Source organism: Aspergillus piperis (genome assembly GCF_003184755.1).
Source record: "Aspergillus piperis CBS 112811 unplaced genomic scaffold BO85scaffold_13, whole genome shotgun sequence".
In the NCBI taxonomy this organism is placed as follows: Eukaryota; Fungi; Ascomycota; class Eurotiomycetes; order Eurotiales; family Aspergillaceae; genus Aspergillus; species Aspergillus piperis.
This window is the reverse complement of record NW_020291603.1, coordinates 784,172-803,648: the sequence shown is the minus strand read 5'-3', so window position 1 is coordinate 803,648 and position 19,477 is coordinate 784,172. Positions and strand designations below refer to the sequence as shown.

The window sequence follows — 19,477 nt, the reverse complement described above, 5'->3', positions numbered from 1 at the left end:
AGTTTAGCGCATCATTTTGTTAGGAGGTAGTTCTCCTTTTCCCATGTTATGCTACATATGTTCATATTCATGTTTATGGCAGTATGCATAAAATCCCGTATTTGGTAATATTGTATATCGAACCGTAAACATGTCCATATGCTCTTTGCATAGCAAGCAAGTCCCTATTTATTGCGCTTTGCTTCATCCACCGGGTCGAGGCTCTTCTGCCTCTGTCTAGAGTTCCAATTCAGGGTCTTGGAAATAGTGTGCACCCAGTCGTCTCCACGTCGACCACGGGGTAGAACATTCGCGAATGGATATCGCGATGCGGAAACCGTCACATAATCGCCTGGGTGTAATTCAATCCTGTGTTCTGGTTAGCCATCCGTTCTACAATTACTTAACGACGTAACTCACCTCTCCCGGCCATCAAAGCTGGCCCATGAGCTCGCCCTGGCATCATAAGGTACTCCCATTCGGAGAACAATCGTATCTGGCAGGATTATAGGCCGGAAGGACAGTGTATGGGCGCAGATTGCAGTGACGAGAATAACAGGGTTGTCTGGATGAGATAGTGACCCTCCAGCTGCGAGGTTATACGCAGTTGAGCCGGTTGGTGTCGCTATGCAAACACCGTCAGCAAGCAGCGTTGTGAAATGCTCATCGTCGCCGAACAACTCAATGGAGGACATAGCTATACAGGCAGTTAGCAAGCACTCCATGCGACAGGGTGGCAGCGGGGACATACTAGGATTCGGCCCTCGATCAAGAACAACATCATTCAATATCTGAAGCACCTTGTCCGGTCTATGCGTTAACGTATCATCACCCTCTTCTCCAATCAACTCCTCGACCAAATCCCGTTTCCCACCGGGGCCCAACTCCCCCTTCGGCAATGGATTACTTCTCATAATCGTGCACTCAAACCGTAGTCGTAGATTGACGACCACGCCATCCTTAAACGCAGCCGACAGCGTCTTCTGATACTCATTGAAGTCAAACTTGGTCAAGAAGCCCAACGAACCAAGCGAGAACGACAACACCGGCGGCACCACATGCTGAAACAGCCAACTCGTAAACAGCACAGTACCATCTCCTCCGAGCGTGACCACGAAATCAAACAAATGAGCCCTCTCCGCCGCCAGCTCATGGTCCCAGTACTTCAGCCGACTCTTCGCCGACGGTTCCTCCCTCAGTATCTCTGCTGCACCGAACTCCGGATCCGTCTCCAACCGTTTCTCCACATACACATTATACTGCGTATCGCGATCCCTCGACAGAAGCCACCTGGCGACCTCCCTCGTCGATCCAATCACCGATTGATCGCCCGCCTTGGTGACCAGGAATACCGTCTTGACCGTGAGTTTCAACTTGATACTGTCCAGCTTCTTGGACAGCTTGCGCACGTTCCACGCCATGTCGGATAACTGCTTCTTCGTCAGGTGTCGTGATTGCATCATTTCTTTCTCTATCTCATTTTCGTCGTCCTCTTCCATTGCTGCTTCTTCTTCTTGTTTTGTTTTCTCGTCCTTGGTCCCCTTCAATACCCCCTCTAATACCTTCACTTTATTCGTCGGATCCCCCCATTCCCCTGCTATCAGCGAGTGCACGAAACACGCTGTCGTCTGGTCGGCATGCGAAAGATCAGGTCTCGTCATGGGATCGTCCGCCATGACGAGGGAGGATTTGCGACGATGGCTGCATTCGGGTTGAAGGACGACCTAGCAGGATATATCTTGTGTTAGTCACTCCGGTCATTGCGAGTTATCGAAATCATAAATACCTCGAGCTGATTATGTGTATCTGACGAGTAACCATCTGTTCTGCCGCGACTCTTTCAGATAAGTTAGCTTCGTTCTGCGGTGATTACTGGGTACGTTGGGACAACCTACGTGATCGCGGTGTGATGCCGGCTCCTCCTCTCCAGCCATGGTGCGTATGTGTGTGAATTTGGTTTCAATTTGGAATGTTCAAAAAAGCCGACTCACGCTGATCGTGATGACACTATTGCGTGGTCGTCATTGTACAGGTTGATGTGGGTTGATGAGAGGTCGCAAACGGTGAAAGAAAGGCGGCGGGTATGACGTCGTTGCCGGTCCGGCGGTCATGGTGCATGAATTGGTGTCAATGTGATGGAGTTGGTATAGATGCAGAGGTTGGGAGGGTTGAATTTGGTGGCGGGTGTATTCATGGGCTATCTACGTGAATTATGGGATTCAACAGGGGGGTTATTGTCATGGTTTGGTGGTGATTGTAGGTTTTGGTGTGGTTGTTGGGTGTGATCATGCGGCGATGTAGATATATATTTTTAGTAAGTGGTTGACGGGTTAGGGATACACTCAACATTATGTCCTCCTACATGACATTGTCGATGGCATTAGTCTTCAAAACCCATTACCAATGATACTCAACTGCTTGCTCTACGACCATGATGCAATACACAGGCAAATACTACATAATAATGTACACCGAATTGGCAATCCAAAAGTTACTATACAACCAACAGTGACACAAACACCGCACACCCTAACTAACGTACTACTTAACCACAACAAAAAACAAAGGTTCAACCCCAGCAGTTCAACCTCACCCCCAAACCCCGATAATAAGCGATCCCCATCAACCACCGAAACACGCGTTACACAGATCGTCCCTAATGCATGCATGCATCCATTCATCACCACGCACACACAACCATGACTACTCCCTACCACAAGCACTCATTGTTCCACACGTAACCAACCAAGTGAGGCAAGCTACTATGTAGGGTCGATCCGATCATCTCGGAGAGTTAGTTGCCTTCAATATTTCATTTCCTTCTAGAAGGTCTACGAAATCAATAGTTTCGTTTCGTTTCGTTTCGGTCGGTGATATAAATAGAAATCTGGACCGCGCAAAGAACGGAAAGTAATAAGTATGTGAAAGATACTCCGTAAATAATTCAATAACGGAGGTTCATACCGTAGATAGGCATCAATCAATCAATCAAGCAATCAAGTCGGGGAGTTTCGTATATAGATAGTAAGTATAGATAGACTAGTTCCAGATGCGAAAGTCTAAAGTGGCTTTTTTATGCTTTGCTTTTACTGTATGTACTGTACTACTGTGTAAGCTTGATGAGCGCAGAATGACCAGTATACTTACTTATTATTTAGACAACATTTGGATCATCAGGTATGGTATAGGGTTTGTGGAGACTGTTTACGATGGGTGACACGTCCGAAGTATATAGTCAGTTGCTATAATAGTAAACGAGGGGGAATTGTAAGTCTAGTTTCACTGCAAGTGGATGATGATGATACAGGATTATGGCTGTGTGAACTGTGAACTGTGAACTGTGAAAGACAGTCGAGATGTCATGAGGCGGCAAAGTGGGAATGAGGATGCGTGGCACATGAGACAAGCGGACAACAGACTTTCTTAGCCCGTCTTGGGAAAGTGGTTATTTATTTATCTATTTAATTTTTTTTTCTTTGGGGCACAATTATGATAATACTAATACAAGACAGTGGAACACAGTAGATAGTAACTAACTGAATCCAGTAGTCATCGGGGTTAGGTTCAATAACTCGCAACCCACGCGCCCCCGAAGGCCAGTTCGATCTAGGCGCGTTAGCAGCGGGCCATAGCCATGGTCAGTACCAGATAGTCACTCAAGTCAAGAGTCAGGTCAGGTCAAGTCAGGTCGAGGCTAAATTAGGGAGCAATAAAGTGAGGTGATCAGCCCTTTGGGAACAACCGGCACACATAACAACAACGTGCCATGTTTGCCAGCCACCGAATAATCCGGGCTCCACTGCCCTATATGTAGTAATAATAACAACCACCACAACAACCACCCGACAATCCCGCGGCTCCCGTTTCTGCCCCTCTTCATCTATTTACGGTTTTGCGAGGATTTTAATGAATGGATGAGGATGGACATTACAGCGTCACGACGATGACTTGCCGTGTTCCCAAAACTTGTTTTGCACATCTCTCCTCCCGAACTTTATACACGGTCGCTGGACACGTAGATTACGACAAGGGGACTTTTTTGTCTTTCTTGTCTTCTTTCCATCTTTAGCATCGGCTGTCGATGAGAAGTTCCAGCCTTGAGCCACAAACCACAAAGGGTACCCCGGATGATGCAAGAGACAATCAGAGAAAAACTTCCACTACCGAGAGAAAGTATCGACTATTGGGGCGGGACGAATAGTCAGCCATGTGGCTTTCCGAACTCCAGTCATGGCCGGAACTCAACTTGTCGTCCATACATCATCAATCATTGCAGGTCCCGGTCCCCATCAAGTGGAAAGGGAACCATACTTTCTCGGTCTCTTGTGTAGATAGTACTCCGTGGTCCGCTAACCATTTCCCTACTCGGCCGAGCATGGAAATCCGCCTACGTAAAAGGTTAATCAAGACACCGGAGAATAACTAATATCCAAGGCCGCTTAGCCCGAGAATTCTGTCTGGGAGAAACTTGACAATTTACGGGCGGCCCCAACGCACGACTCCATTAGGAATGGAGGGATTATCGCCAACAGTTTACCTTTTCGAGTGGAGGGTCAATCTGCATACCGCCACTACACTCATCCAGCTGGCTTTGACTTCCTCCGTAAGGCCATGATGAGACCAAGCCCCCGAGAAGGAAAAGGATCACTTTTTTACAGATCCATAGGTCAGGTAGCGTCTGATTGACAGGATCCTGGACGCGTTATTTGCTCGCAAGAGTTGAACTAGATTGACCCACCAACGGTCAGACATCCCTCGACAATACTTCATTGGTGGTAGTGGTGCTGGTGGATTGTGGCAATACCCGCTGTTTGCCGATTAGCATCATGCAAAGGAGGCACTAGGGTGCGAGGGAGGTGAAGGGGAAATCCGAATGAGGAGTGTGATGAGCAGATAGACAAGCACAACTGCACAAGTACTTGTAAGAAATTAAATTGAATTGGGAAAGAGAGAGAAAAAAAAAAGAAAGGAAAATTTGGAGACCAGCTAAGACTAATTTCCTTCGTTCGGGGCAAATTTGGCTGCGGCAAATCGGGTACGTACCCCACTTTATGATGGATCTGCCGTGAGTCCGTGACAAGTGCAGCAGCAAACCAGCAACAAGTCGGGAATCTCAGCCACCGTCGATGATGATTAATCCCTAATATTGGGAAAATCCTGGGAACTTAACGAACGGAGAAAGGTCGTTCGTACTCGCGCGCTGACTGGTTTGCCAGTTCTAGTAAATCCCCCATCAGTGGACCGCTGACTATCATTGACCGCAACTAGGTCACGGTGCAGTCGGGCTTGGTGCGATTTACCGCCGATCTTCTAATAGTGAGTCTGTCAACCGGGTTATCTTTTGCTGGTCGGCCCCTCTTCTCTTACTCTTAAGTTGGTATGGAGTATCGGGTGCAGTTTTAGCAGTAGTTCTTTGCTTCGCTTCGCTTTGAAATGGGGAATTGGTCAGTGTTATTAGGAAATAGCATTATCCTGTTTGGTGGGTTTCTCCCCAGCACACCGCGAGAGGATGGTGGAGGTGGAGGAGAGAGAAGTGCATCGCTGCCTGGATCTGATTGCCAGGGGTAGTGAAACGACCCAAGGCGCCTTCGTATCCCTAGACCACATCTGGTATCGGGTCTTTTGCATCTGCGGAGACCCTTTCGAGGGGCGACAATGATGGAAGGTGATGCTGGTCCGGCGCACAGTACTATTATGTACAAGCCCCTCTTGTAGCGTCATAGGCTGAAGCAGCCGCCGGAAAGCCTCGCTACTAGATAATTTGCACCTAAGGCAGGCGATGTATGTGATGAGCGCAGCGCTATCAGTTTCTCAGGTTCATTGGTGCAAGGATGGTCATGTGGTTCCATTGCCTTTCGTTCTGCGAGATGCAAGTCCGCCTCTTTTGCAGAATCCATCCCAATTCCCTGCCTGCATTCAAAATGCATGCCTGACACCGTCACATTTGGCCTTGTAATGGTGGCCTGACGGCTATACTTGATTCGGGCGGTATGGTATGGTAAGCATCGGGCTCTCCCACCCCCTCTTCCTCGTCATTTGCCCACTTTCATACACTAAAACTATGTACTACTGCTGCTACTGCTGCTGCTGCTGCTGCTCCTCCTCCTCCTCCTCCTATGCTCGGGGTAGAATGTAACTGTCAGGCTGACGACGAACTTCAACCAATGCCGGTGGCATGAGGCATTGTATCCAAACCTGTTGTTAGTGTGTAGTAATCATAGCGTTCCAGACCCCAGTCCACTTTATACTACATCCAGGTTTCATGCCTCTTCCTTACTGGTTGGTTGACACGTAGGACAAACCTAAAGCACAGGCCACATTCTGTGTGATACCTCCCCCCTCCCTTCAGATCTGAACAATGCAAGAATCCAGAATGCTGCAGTATCTGCCGAAATATGTGGTGGCAGCTGAAGATACCTACGTACTCTGTACAGTAGGTGCCTACCTCGCATCGGCATTGCCAGCACGTCTGCCTACAGCAGATCATGCATGCTCCTCCGTGTATTATGATGAGATCTGGTTTGTTGTGTAACTCGCCGCTGCCCAGCCATACTCCACCATTTCACTCCTACTATTGTCGTCTGCTGCATTTGGAGACGAAAGATTGAGCCCGAATATGTCTCGTCATTGGCCGGATGGACAGCGCCCTATTTTGGTTCCCATGCATGCATGCATGGACCTACTGGCGGTATATGTATGTACGCCATTTTGACTCATGGCCACCTGCAGATGCCTCCCGTAGCAGCCTTGATAAGTTGTAGATAGATTAGTGAGGACAAGAGGAGACTCGCGGCTGACGGTCCGCGGAATGGTAATTGCAGGATTAAAACCAGCCTAGAAAACGGCTCGACTCGATAAACCTCTCAAACATCAAGGCTCATACATCCTACGTACTCCGCCTCGACTGCTTAGGTCTCGGACTGCTCCGTATTATGTCGCAACTTGCGTGTCGTTTCCGGTCGTCAAATGGCAGATGCAGCTTACATATGACCCACTTGGGTAATGGTTTTGGGCCTTCTCGTCCAGGCTCCTCCCTACCTACGTAACTTTTGTAGGAGGGTTCCGACTCTGCCGCGCGATCTGCTTGCGAGCTCAGACATAATAGTGGCGTCGGTGAGGGCACGCGGTCAATCACCGTCTGCTAGTAACTTAATCGTTGACGATGATTGATGCCCGCGGAGGAGAAAAAGCTTTGCGAGACCCGTATCAACAACTATGCCAGGGTGGGTTATGTGGTCAGCCATGAACAATCAGGACAAATCACACGGGCCAGGTGATGGCGGTATCAGTGGAATGCCGTGTCACATCCACGCTGCGCCGATGGCTTGATTTCACAGTCGGTTGCAGCCTGGTGCTCCAGCTCCAGCTCCAGTTGTAAAGCGGGCGAAGTAAGGTGCTAGTTACTGTTGGGGTGAGATCGCATCAGGAAGCATGGCTAGATGACGATTGTATGAAGGAGGCTTGAAGCCCCTGATAGCACAGCAGCGCATGTAAGCACTTTCGTCGGCAGCCAATGATAGCCGGGCACTGCTGCTATGCTACTAGAAGATGCTAGTAACCAAGCTGGAACAGAGTGAGAGAGAGGGCCGGCTTTTCCTTTCTTACGGCGGCATAACACAAATTTAGTTATCTAGGGGCAGGTGAATCAATGACATGCCACTAAAGTAAGCCAAATATAAATTAGCGTCCAATGTTTTTCATTGAGAAAGGCCAGTTTTGACGCTCGGGCCTAACCATGGTCTGATGACACGTTAATCCTCAGGCCGTACTCCATAGTTAGTTAGAATAATTAGTAGTGAGGGAAGGCGGCGAGAGCAATAAAAAAAACAGCCGAGAGAGTGAGACGAATCCTGACATGCTAGCGAGGAGTGGCTTCGGAAAAAGAAAGCTAAGATTTGAAGGCGCGTTGCGAGTTGATCACTGGCTTGGAACTAATCAAGTAGTTGGATGATCGCTACTCCGTTCTGAGTTGACTTTCTCCGAAGCCAACTACGGAGTGCGAACTAACGAGACTAACAAATTGCTGCTTACTTTGGGCCTGTCTCGGACGGCGACCGCCATTTCGCTTACTTGGTTGCTGGATCGAGCGGCATACATTCAGCTAGGCGTCTGAATTCTGATGGGGAAGCTAGGGTGCTATGCAGGCGCGACCATGGCCCCTGACGGATGGGCCCCATTGTCCATCATTAATTTTGTGTATTATTATTATAATTATTATTATTACTATCTAGTCCAAGTGTTCGTCCCATACTAATCACGTTTTAGCCCAAACCATCACTTTCTCCGCAGTCATCCGTCGTTTTCACTATATTGTAGACGTTGCTTTTTGCTTTCTCTTGGCCCATCACTTACACTGCAGTAAAGGCAAGGGGCCAAGAAACACCACAATTAACGAAGTTCAGCTAGTCTACTCCATAGTAGATGAATATCCATAAAGCAGCCAACTTAAACCTTGCAAGTGGCTTAGGTCGGTTAGACCAGCGCGTTGGGGGGACTTGTATCCTGCTAAAAGGTCTTACACTTAATCCTGATATCACGAGCCGAAGCCCTTGGCTCATATAGTAGTATCTATCCTAACGCCCTTTCGTAATTGATCCGTGGCGTAATAATGATAGCGTGTGAACTGAGAGACCTTATATTGAGTTCTAACTTTCTGATATCCCAGGGATGCGCGGGTCCCGCCGGGAGGGCGCATCGCTTCGTGATCTTTTAGCCTTTCGCTCAATTATTAGCTAATGACATGTTAGCCGAACCTTGCTACCTGTTAGATACCATGTCGGTGGCAGCAGCGGGCACGAGCTGTCGAGTCTATCCGATTGTTGACAATCACCCCCTGAGGTAGTCTGCCTGAGTGGAATGGTGGCTGATGTTCATCCCTGCACCCTTGTATACTAGGAGTAGGAGGTGGACAAGTCCGAAAGTCAAGGCGTCGAGCATATCACGCACGCAGAATGTACAGTAAGTTAGGCGCTCGGTGTTGTGTAGTCCTTACGGCGTACCCCCGTGAGGGATCATCACCACCCCTGGCGAGGTAATCCAGCATACTCCAAACGAGTGATCCATTCCCAACCAGTATAGTATAGAATAGTAAGGTATAGTATAGTAGTACGTACTGTTGAAGGCTTAAAGCGTCGTTGGTTGTAACCTATCAGATCAGTAACGACGGGGTTTTATTGGCTGTTGAAAAGCGCCGTTTGCGAGCCTCGGCTGACTGGACGGCGTGTAGAGCACCACTTAGAGCAGACGACCGGCAGGTAACGAATAGATCCTGGACCTCGCAAGCTACTGAGTAGTAGACTAGAGCTAGGCTGAGTGGTTACCGTAGTACCATACAAAGCTAACTGGTAGCTTACCTGACCTTCCTGCTTCTTGGTAGGATCCCTGTTCAGCCAGTTTGACTCCGTATTCCCGTAGAAACGGAGATATGGGAGTTTGACCCACTTGGTCTGAGAACATCTTTTTTTTTTTCTTTTACTTTTTTCCTCCTTTTTTCCCTCTCCTTTCCCTTCTTTTTCGATATATTAATTGATTGAAAATTTTCTCTCTCTCTTTTTTTTTTTTTTTTTTTTTTTTTCCTGTTTCCTGCCCCCTCCCTTTCCATTTTTGTCTCCCGTTTCCATCCATTGCATAACCCAATCGAGGGCTGATTTGGCCCCCAAGCCTTCTGGAATTCTGCTCGACTGGCCCTTCCATCTCACGGTTTCCAGTTTCCCAGTCCCCTGCCGTCAGGTGGGCCTGCACATGCATTCCGATGCTTCCCCTCCTGTAATCTCCGGCTTCTGATTTGTAGGGCGTCCAGACGATGATCTCAACCATCTGATTAGTCGCTTTTTCGATGATGTATCTTGATTAGTGGTGATTGTACCCGCTTAAGGCGTCGCACGGAGGTTTTCTCGAGTTCGTTACCCTTTCGATCTGGCCTGCCACGCATCTGGCGCGGTTCTAGTACAATGGAAGGCTATCCGCCTCCCCGAACAGCCGGGTTTTGAAGCGGGACAAGCATTCGTTTTTTGTCCGTTTAATTCCTATTTGATTTTGTTTCTTATTGTTGCGGATGCTTTTGCCAGTTCTCCTCGAATAAGTGCCTCGTTAGCAAACTTCATTTACGTACCGGCGTCAGTCAAGATGGACTAGAACGGGCGTGACTGACGCAGTGCCACAAATCCCGATCGCCAGGCTGTCGTATATGTAAAGTGAGCCCCGGTGGCCGGAGCACGGTGGCCATATTATTGCTCTCACGGGGAGAACGTTAGTTTAGTTGGATACATCCATACAGGAGGTACTTACCTCATCCAGATAGGGTCCCTTCTTGGCCTCTTTTCTTACTTTTTTTTTTTTGATTGTTGTTCTCTGCTCTCGCGCCCCCTTCTTTGGCCCTATGCAGGTTTAGGCACATTCACTTTTTTTTTATTTCCTTAGGACCAAATTCAAGGCGGCCGAGCAGACCAGAAGGAGGAGGGGCGCATGTAACTCTGACCCAAAGGCGCACTAAAAGTGACTCGGGCTCAGCCTTCAGGTACTTAGGCTTCTCGAGGGGCGCCACGGGGACTAACCGGAGTGGGTAGGGCTCTGCTTTTAGTCGGTCTTGCTCCGGTAGTAACCCTGGTTCTGGAAATGGTCCCCATGTCAATGGAATAATCCTCCGCCCCGGCATCCTTTGTCGATTACATATGATGGGGGGCATTAGCGCTCTAGGCGGAACCCATCTGCTGTACCTCTCTTTCTGGTGCAGCTGGACTCGTCAAAAATGCATTTATTGGCACCAGCCCACTTCCATCCCGGATAAGCTAGACAGCCAGCCTGACCTGTGGAGTCTCTTGATACCGAGCGGTGTTTCCCTCTCTCTTGTCTCTCTCACTGCCTCTTGCGACTTGCGTGTTGTAACTTGTAAGTAGCAAAAGTAGGAGTGCACACCCCACTCTTTCTCCTGCCTTGAGCAAATTCTGTTTCTGAGTGCTCCGTACTCCGTACTCTCCGTATAACGCCCCCCCTCTCCGATCCCTGAACCCAGTCCAAGTGTTGTCATTTCTAGCCGAACTTTCCGTTTTCCCTAATCCCCTCCTCCCCCCTACACCGAGAGGTGGTCCGTACGGCAAGTAGGCTTTCACCGTTCAGCCACTCAGCCAGCTGATCTATCCGGCTCGTCACACGTATTATGGCTATGAAACATGTGATCCACAACGAAATAGATTGACCGGCAACAGGAAATTGATAAGCAAGAATAACGATCGGAATTCGGAACATAGGTACAGTTACTTGATCATTGTACTATGGTTGGAGAAGTGGTGATAGTATAACCTGTGCTGGTGCCAAGGTAACGAGGCAATCTTGGCCTCTTGTGCACGCATGAAGTATGGAGTAGCATACCTGTCTGGCCAATGAGTTGCCCAGAGCAATCAATGATCATCAGCTCAGCGCTTCACGAGACAAGTGGTTCACCGAGTCAGGCCTGGTGGGTAGTCCAAATTAGTTCTGGGCTAGTAATCTATCAGTGGTTGCAAGTATGTGTGATAACGGTGATGCCTCCCACCCTGGCGCGGTTGGACAGCAATAGAAGCACAAGCACCCAAGGAATCAGTCTTTAGAAAGGATGGTCGGCGGGATGATGGGATGTGCGCCCGGGGATGCCGAAGGACGAGGATGACGATGACAAGGAATGAGACGGAAGGCAGCTTGTTCGACCATCCGCATGCTCCTTCCTGCCCTTGTCTCGATCTATCGCCAGGCTGGAAGAGGATGCGATACGACGACTACCAAATTAGAGTGTTGCTTGCTCGCTATGTGGATGGGTGGGATGGATAGATGGTGTAAGTTATGTGCCTAGCTTGCTTGAGGTTGCCGGGTAGAGAACTGGGCCAGACCTGCATCCGATGTCGATACGTACTCCGGACAGGGGAAGCAACTCTGGCCCTTGGAAACTTTCCGCATTATTGTAACCCTTGCGTAACGGGCGTTGTGACGCGTTGAAAACGGTGAACTTGTGGGGACAAGACTGGGCTTGAAGGGGTTACTTAACGAGGGAGGAGACGAAGGAGGGAGTGGGTGGGGAGGGAAAGAGGAGAAGACGAGAGAGGGGGGGGAAGGGGGGCAAATGTGTGCCTAGTTACGGAGTAGTAGGAGACTATGTAATACGGATAAGGAAGAATCATCCTCTACTAGTTAGAAACAGAAACAGAAACAGTAAAGGTGGAATGGAACGGAAAGAGAGTTGGGAGAGTGTTTGGCCGCAGGGTTGACGATCGGGTCGGATCGTGGGTCATTTGCCAGGCCAATATTACCGCTTCACCGCGGGCATTCCCATAATGACTAAGACGGCCGAGGAGAGTTGCGAAGGTGTATCACGATTTGGGTCCGGCCATCCATCCATCCAACCATCCATCCTTCACCCATGCATGTATGTATGTATGTATGGAGGGGGCAGCAACAGCCTGGGCTAGAAGTGACTCAAGGAGAGTGGTTGCACACATACGCTCTCTTCATTGCCTAAGTACTTTACTTAGTACTAGTAGTACTACATAACTTACCTACCTATCAGAGAGATACATAGTTACCCCTGGTACAGCGTGACTAATAAATCGCAAAATTCTCCCAGGCACCGTACAAAGGGCCATGGCACGGCTGCGTCATCGAGAAGGTGAGAGAGGGGGGGGATTAAGCTAAACACACCGGCAGTAGTTTAGTGCTACCTTTTCTTGCTTTTGATGGGGCGGCGCTCTGTGAAGTATCATACAATCATACAGTGGGTTGGTACTACATGTAATAGTTAGTTAGTCTCAGCAGACCGACTTGACTAGTTACTAAGTAAGCGCAAAGTCGCACGTCGGTCATGAATGTAACTGATCACCGTACCTGTCTGTCGCATGTTAACTAAGTAGAAAGACACCGAGCACTAACTAATTACTACTATAACCACCTCACTGCATTGTTACCGAAATAGCACGTACTCCGTAGTATCTATCCGACAGGGAGGACAGGGAAATCAATCAGAATGCAGGCAACGGGCGGCACCATGGCTGGTATGGTATGGTAAGAAGAAGCAGAAAAGGATGCAGGAAGACGCAGTAACTCCCAAAAGTTCCCAGTTTAGCCCCAGACTTCCCATGGGGCTCTCACACGGGCCTTACTACTGTGCGTCGTATCTAGTGGAAAGTTTAGTTTAGTTTACTTTTAGTTTAGTTTCGGCATGTCCCAGGCAAGTCAAAAGTCAAGTCAGTCAAGTCAATCACTCGGTCACTCACTACTCATTTCGGCTTGCAAGAGAGGGAGCTGAGGGGGGCATGATGAGGGCCCGGCCATTTTCTGGTTCCTTCTTTAAGTTCCATCCATGATCTTTGCTGCCTTTCCCTGGACTGGAGCTCCGATTTCAGTTTCCCATCCAATCATTTGCCGCTCTGCCGCATCTCCCTCGTTTTTCTCTTGACCCTCTGTTCCATATTTCTCCCCCCCTCCCGGTGGACACTGCAAGTCCATCAAATTCTTTTGCCAATGGGTCTGATCATCCCCACCATCGACATTATTATCCATTCCCCCATCGTCACCCGCCGTTAGCCACTAAACCAGCCCCAATTCCATGGGCCCAGGGCAGTCCAGAAGTCATTTTTGCCAGCACAGAGTCAGAGCCAGGATTGATTGCCCGCTTCGCAGGTCCCAGAGAGTCCTTTCGGAGTGGAGACAGCATTCGTGTGGCATGGGCTCATCTGAATCATCTTCATCATCATCAACCATTCCTTCCTTGGGTCCCCTTCCTTCCTTGCCCATTTCCTCCCCTTCCTGGTACCTAGACTAGACTCAGTCTTAGTAGTCTGAGCCCCCCCTTCAACTCCTCTCGTCCCATGTCTTGCCCTGTTCGGTTCCCACCAACTAGTCTGCTTTCGTTAGTGTCAACGTCGTGTCATCCCAACATGTGCCCGCTCCCACTAACCCATTAGTCTTCTTACTTACAGTAATGGATCGTGGAACTGGGGCGGATGGTAGATCAAGAAATGCCCATGTACATGCGTCCCACATCTCCGTGTATCACCCTCATGTAGGGCCTTCCTTTTTCTTATTTTATTTTTTTCCCCATCTACTATTAATTTATTAATATTATTTTTTTTGTTCCATCTCCCCTTTTTTGCCTTTTTCTTTTTTACTTTTTTAGATTCGCTCCTACTTTACTCTTTACCGCATAATCTACTACTTATCCGAACCATCTGGGTCAATTACTCGACTAGGCCTTGGGCTTGCTACTTAGTACCGCACGCACTTAACTGTACCTTGCCTCCACGCCTTGTGACCCTCACGCCCCCTGTGTCATCTTTAGATGATAAGTCTCGAACCCCAGTCTTCGGAGATCCTTTACATATTCCTGCAGTCATCATCCACGGATCCTATCCGTGCTTGATACTCCATATAATCTAACCACCGCCCTATCCCACCATCCCGTCTTATCCTTCTAGCCTCTCACCTACTACTACTATGTATGCTTATATCACATACCTCCCTCCTCACACTTTCAATTGACGATCCACCTCCTCTCAGTCCTATCTTTCATACCCAAGTCTTCTATCCCTCTCTCCCTCTCTCAATATCTCACCATCTTCTCAATGGCCGACTACTGGCAACCCCAATCGTCCTTTGCCAACCCAAGCTGGGTTCAAGGCAACCAGTCATGCTGGCGCTCTTCGACATTTCGTGACTTGATCCATGCTTTCCCTAAACCCAAGCGGACGGGTCGAGTGATGAAACCCCGCAGCGCTGGGAACAGTCCTTCGTCTGCTGGCAGACGGCGCACAGCAACCATCCCTTACAGTTCGCCCATGTACCAGGGCTACCAGGCTCCCGTCAACACTGCCTTTGTAGCCTCTGCACTTGCCCGAACTGGCCAGAACCGTCCGACAAGTTGGCATCCGGCTTTGGAGTCTGTTAGCTATCCTACTACTCAGTATGTGCCAGCAACTACGGCCTTAGACAACTTTGCCGCCATTGGCGTGTGCCCTCAGCCACTGCCTACTGCCTCTGCAACCTTCGACAACTCTTCCATGATGTCATCCTACACAACAGATATTCCATGCTCGGATATGGGATTCCCTTCCCTGCCTGATGCACCACAGCATCAGATGTCGCTCCAACAATCTACCATGCTGCCGATGAGCGAGTCTCAAATTGAGCCCGTCTCCTGGGACACCAGCGCTTCAACCTTGTCGACAATGGCAGAACCCATGTCTGACTGCTACTCTTTCGACATGTCATCCATGCACAACAACATCCCTCCAGTCTACGTCGCAGGTTCGAGTTATGAGAGTGTACCGTCATCGGGTTGCTTGACTGGCCCTCCTACGCCTGACTTTCTACCTATTCAGCGACCTGATGATGACCTGCATTCGCAGATAGAGTCCTTGCCCGAGAAGCAGAACGAGGATGAACTCGTCGGAATGGGTCTGTACAGCAACCCGGAAGCTTCGCTGGGAAACTCGCTCTTAGGGCTTTCCGGCAAGGGGCTGAAGTTGGAGGAGACTTTCACCCCGTCTTCCGACAATGAAGCCGAAGACCAGGACGATGAAGATGACCAGGAGGATGAGGACGATGATGACGAACAAAATCAGGATGAGAGCCCCGTCAACAACAAGGGCACTGATTCGAACCCTAAGCAGCCTGAAGCTGAGACTTTTCAACAACCGATCAAAGCACCTGGCAACATGATGCAAAGATCCTTTTTCTTTGATGACGACGACCTCGAGCAGCATGCCGTGGTCGATTCCCAGCCATTTATTAACATGGCTAGCCAACCCTGTATGAATTATGGTTATGGATGGATTTGATTCCGACACTGTCGCGTTTACCGCCCTTGATTGTTGCTCTTTTCGGTTTTCGGGCTACAGCATTGCATAGCGTGGAGTTATTGTTTCGGAGGCGTTTTCAATTTAGCATACAGTACAGGATACCCAGGGAGGATTAGTTGAACTTGAAATGCATGTATTAGACACCAGTGAATGTAACAATTACGAGAATATCTTTGATAAACACATTGCACCAAGCATCAATAATACGTAAGCAACAAAATAGAGAGAACGTAGTGGTAGTCTACTTTGTAGTTTGCCTACTTAGTACATAGTAGTTTCATGAACGAATCAACGCAGCCGAACCGATAAGGAGTCGCAGCGGCGGGAACAACCTTATTCCGGGCGAACAAAATCACTGTCGACGAAGATGTACAGTGTGCCCCCGGCCAGTGCAGGGTGAGGGTGAATCATCACATTTGAAACTGCTAAATCGTTCAGTAACAAAATGGCAAAGGTCATTTTCACACCATGGAAGGAGCACTCGCAATTACTCGCGGTGCGGAGTCAATTCTACCCTGCACCCTTCTATGATGGGCCCGACATGCGCTCCAAGGCCTGCGCCACTGTATGCGAAAATCCGCCCTGAAATATATGAATAAGTCTATTTGATCTAACAGTTATGATAGGTTGCAGCTTGGAAGCTACGGGGAAACCTGCCACATCCTGTTGAAGCCACGGCCTTGCTAACGGACGCCATTCTCCATGATGATGCCTTGAAAAATTCCATCTTTTCTATTCGGGCTACGTACTCGGCTGCGTTTTGTCGGTATGATCATCCACTTTGCTCATGGAACAAGTTGTTTCCGTATGGCTGTGTAAAGAGTAATTATCGCTAACGACAGACAGATTCGTGACGGGGCTCGTCGATTCCAAACTGAACGGTCAGCGTAAGACCATGTTCCAACGAGCTATTGATCTGGGCCTACCGGCCTCATTTGTGGAACTGCGTCACGAGGCGACGCATCGTGAACTACCTTCTCTGACAGTGCTGCGCAATGCCACGCAGCGGTCCCTTGAGTGGTTGTGGGACTACTACTGGTCCAAGACTGACCTGAGTGCTGATACGGTGCCTGTGTCGGAACCTGAGGCATTTGACGGCGCTGAAGACGACATCGAGCCGATCAAGGCGGCTTTGAGAACTGAATTCGAGCACTTACTAGCTGAAGAGGAGTCGTCAGAGCCACCGCGGAAGAAGAGGCGGTTCCAGCAGAATGTCTCGTTTACTTCTACGCATTTGATCTCGATTTGCAAGTCTTCCAATCGTGGGGCGTCTGCGCTAGCAGGCGTGATCGTGGAGGACTCATTGTTGGTTCCTGCTGGTCGGAAGTGAGTTTCTATATTCTGATAATTCTATGACCTTATAAGCTAATTTGGCACCAGGATGGGTGACTCCATGACGGGAATGTTCGCTAAGTGGGATTCGTTATTACAAATGCTCGCCGAGGGCCATCCCCCGGCCCTGGCATCCCTGACGGAGGACATGGTGAATGTACTGGCCTTTTCAGGCTCAAAGAACGTGAAAAGTGACCCTCAGCTCGAAGGATTGTACATGTGGCTGGACCATATACTTCACTCGCCGGAATGGGGGTCTCGGAGGCGACTACTGTCCCACGCTTACCTTCTTGCCGTTTGCGAGCAGAGTTCCAATCACTGGACGGCGCTTCTTAGGGAGAGCCTACAGCAGAGGACGGACGATCTGGCACCTAAGAAGCCGGCGTCCACATCAAAGACACAGTCAAAGAAGGACGGGTCTGGCCTCAAGCGGACTGCAGATGCCGACGATCTGAAAGAGTTGAAGAAATTCGGATGGGAGACAGTAGATACGTGGGATACGCGACCGTTAGGGATTGTATAGACAGCGGATACGATTCCAATATTACCATGCTGTGCCACGGCTCGATGCTCAGCGAAACCAACTCAATCTCACACCAAAAAAGACACTAAGTAGCATCCAAGTAGCATCTACCAGTCTCCTAAAGATGAAGAGGAAAATGTCACGTCCGAAAGCAGCCTAGCGTCATCGCCACACGTGGCTGAGCCCTCCGCGGAACGAGCCTATGAGGTAATCGCCAAAAGACTTGCTTACACAGTTAGTAAGTATGGCGCAGGTGGCATAGATCAGTTAGCTTAGCTTCTTAGCAATCAATGTTACCACCACCCCCGCATTTATTCCAAAGAATTCAGCACTAACACTTCTGCTGTTACCTTATACTTATCCATGTGCCTTACCAGAGCTGTCTGGTCTTCCGTGAGGTTTCAACCCGTGAGAGCGCAAGCGCAACAAATTAGAGCCATGCATGTACAGTCGATCCCGATGTGTAAGTTAGTTCCCTGAATAAATAATTACAAAAAAGCCCCTTGAGATGTGCCCCCAAGGTACTTGCTTACATTACTTATTGGAATCTTATTTGCTAACCAAGTTTGTTCTGGCAGGGACCGGGAAGGGCAATAACTATGCCTACCTGGTCACGGATGAACCTACTAAGGAGTCTGTTATTATTGACCCGGCTAATCCGCCTGAGTATGTGTTTGCTGCTGGCTTGCCAAAATGGTTTGCGAAGATAGGTTGAGCTAAGAACTCACAGGGTAACTCCGACGCTGCAATCTCAGATTGACGCCGGGAAGATCAAGCTTACGTCTATTGTGAATACTCATCAGTAAGTGTTCTCCCTTCGTGGGCCTATACCGATGCTAACCATTCCAGTCACTGGGACCACGCCGGCGGTAACAATGAAATCGTAAGCTACACAGGTCTACAAAGACATCACTCGAAGCTAACTGGAGAAGCTAAAAACCTTCGGCCAACTCTCCGTCATCGGCGGCAAGAATTGCCAATCTGTCACCAGGACCCCGGCCCACGGCGAAGTCTTCAAGATCGGAGAACGCATCTCCGTCAAGGCGCTGCATACGCCCTGCCACACGCAGGACAGTATCTGCTACTTTATGCAGGATGGAGACGACAAGGTCGTCTTCACTGGTGATACTCTGTTTATCGGAGGTAAGTTTAGCTACTGCGTGAGCGGACTGGGTCCAAACTAATAGGATACAGGATGTGGCCGGTTTTTCGAGGGCACAGCTCCAGAAATGCACAAGGCTCTGAACGAGACTCTGGCTGCACTGCCGGACGATACCAAGGTTTACGTGAGTGTTTCGGTGTGATTCATGTTGGCACTTACTGATGCTTTGTAGCCCGGACATGAATACACCAAGGGCAACGTCAAGTTCTGCCTTGCTGTTTCGCAGTCCGAGCCCATCAAGAAGCTGGAGGCGTTTGCCAATGCCAACCAAGAAACTCAGGGCAAGTTCACGATTGGTGATGAGAAGGTTTGTTCTGCCTCTTATATTGTTTGACCGAAACTGACAAGGTACAGCTCCATAATGTATTCATGCGCGTCAACGTGAGTCGCCCCAATACATTCCAACGAGAGTTCCAGCTAACATGTTACAGGACCCCGAGATCCAGAAGAAGACCGGCAAGACAGATCCAGTGGAGGTTATGGCGGCGCTGAGAGAGATGAAGAACAACATGTAACTTATCCAAATATGGACCATAGTCAAGTACACCAAGCAGTAGCACAAGAATGAATGTGATCCACAAATTCAACTCTACCCATATAAACCCAAGAAAAACGTATTCAGCCATTGAGATAACAATGACATTGATTTTTTGTATACAT

The 19,477-nt window shown here is 49.1% G+C and overlaps 5 protein-coding genes across 5 annotated transcripts; 2 read left to right on the top strand and 3 right to left on the bottom strand.

The window, feature by feature from the left end:
* Positions 1 to 85: 85 nt before the first annotated feature.
* BO85DRAFT_63582 (putative NAD+ kinase) lies at positions 86 to 2,147 on the bottom strand. The gene is made up of 5 exons (XM_025665547.1): positions 1,875 to 2,147; positions 1,766 to 1,816; positions 731 to 1,703; positions 400 to 676; positions 86 to 348 (listed from the first exon to the last, which is right to left on the bottom strand). Exons 1-5 carry the CDS (start codon positions 1,911 to 1,913, stop codon positions 165 to 167), a joined length of 1,524 nt encoding a protein of 507 aa, XP_025514202.1. The 5' UTR covers positions 1,914 to 2,147; the 3' UTR covers positions 86 to 164.
* A 1,240-nt stretch (positions 2,148 to 3,387) lies between these two features.
* Positions 3,388 to 4,340, bottom strand: BO85DRAFT_450931 (uncharacterized protein). The gene is made up of 2 exons (XM_025660486.1): positions 4,226 to 4,340; positions 3,388 to 4,159 (listed from the first exon to the last, which is right to left on the bottom strand). The coding sequence occupies exon 2, from the start codon at positions 3,857 to 3,859 to the stop codon at positions 3,674 to 3,676; it is 186 nt and encodes a 61-aa protein (XP_025514201.1). The 5' UTR covers positions 3,860 to 4,159; positions 4,226 to 4,340; the 3' UTR covers positions 3,388 to 3,673.
* Positions 4,341 to 9,127: 4,787 nt separating this feature from the next.
* BO85DRAFT_489669 (uncharacterized protein) lies at positions 9,128 to 9,435 on the bottom strand (the record flags this gene model as incomplete). Its single annotated transcript, XM_025663617.1, has 2 exons — positions 9,128 to 9,276; positions 9,333 to 9,435. The coding sequence occupies 2 exons, from the start codon at positions 9,433 to 9,435 to the stop codon at positions 9,128 to 9,130; spliced, it is 252 nt and encodes an 83-aa protein (XP_025514200.1).
* Positions 9,436 to 14,193: 4,758 nt separating this feature from the next.
* On the top strand, positions 14,194 to 15,983 carry BO85DRAFT_450928 (uncharacterized protein). Its single transcript, XM_025660485.1, has one exon. The coding sequence runs from the start codon at positions 14,565 to 14,567 to the stop codon at positions 15,777 to 15,779; it is 1,215 nt and encodes a 404-aa protein (XP_025514199.1). The 5' UTR covers positions 14,194 to 14,564; the 3' UTR covers positions 15,780 to 15,983.
* Positions 15,984 to 16,245: 262 nt separating this feature from the next.
* On the top strand, positions 16,246 to 19,332 carry BO85DRAFT_460773 (glyoxylase; the record flags this gene model as incomplete). Its single annotated transcript, XM_025661738.1, has 14 exons — positions 16,246 to 16,365; positions 16,427 to 16,566; positions 16,647 to 17,126; positions 17,181 to 17,649; positions 17,708 to 17,755; positions 17,788 to 17,893; positions 18,234 to 18,321; positions 18,386 to 18,457; positions 18,505 to 18,538; positions 18,588 to 18,798; positions 18,850 to 18,941; positions 18,990 to 19,124; positions 19,172 to 19,198; positions 19,249 to 19,332. 14 exons carry the CDS (start codon positions 16,246 to 16,248, stop codon positions 19,330 to 19,332), a joined length of 2,106 nt encoding a protein of 701 aa, XP_025514198.1.
* Between the last annotated feature and the right edge of the window lie 145 nt (positions 19,333 to 19,477).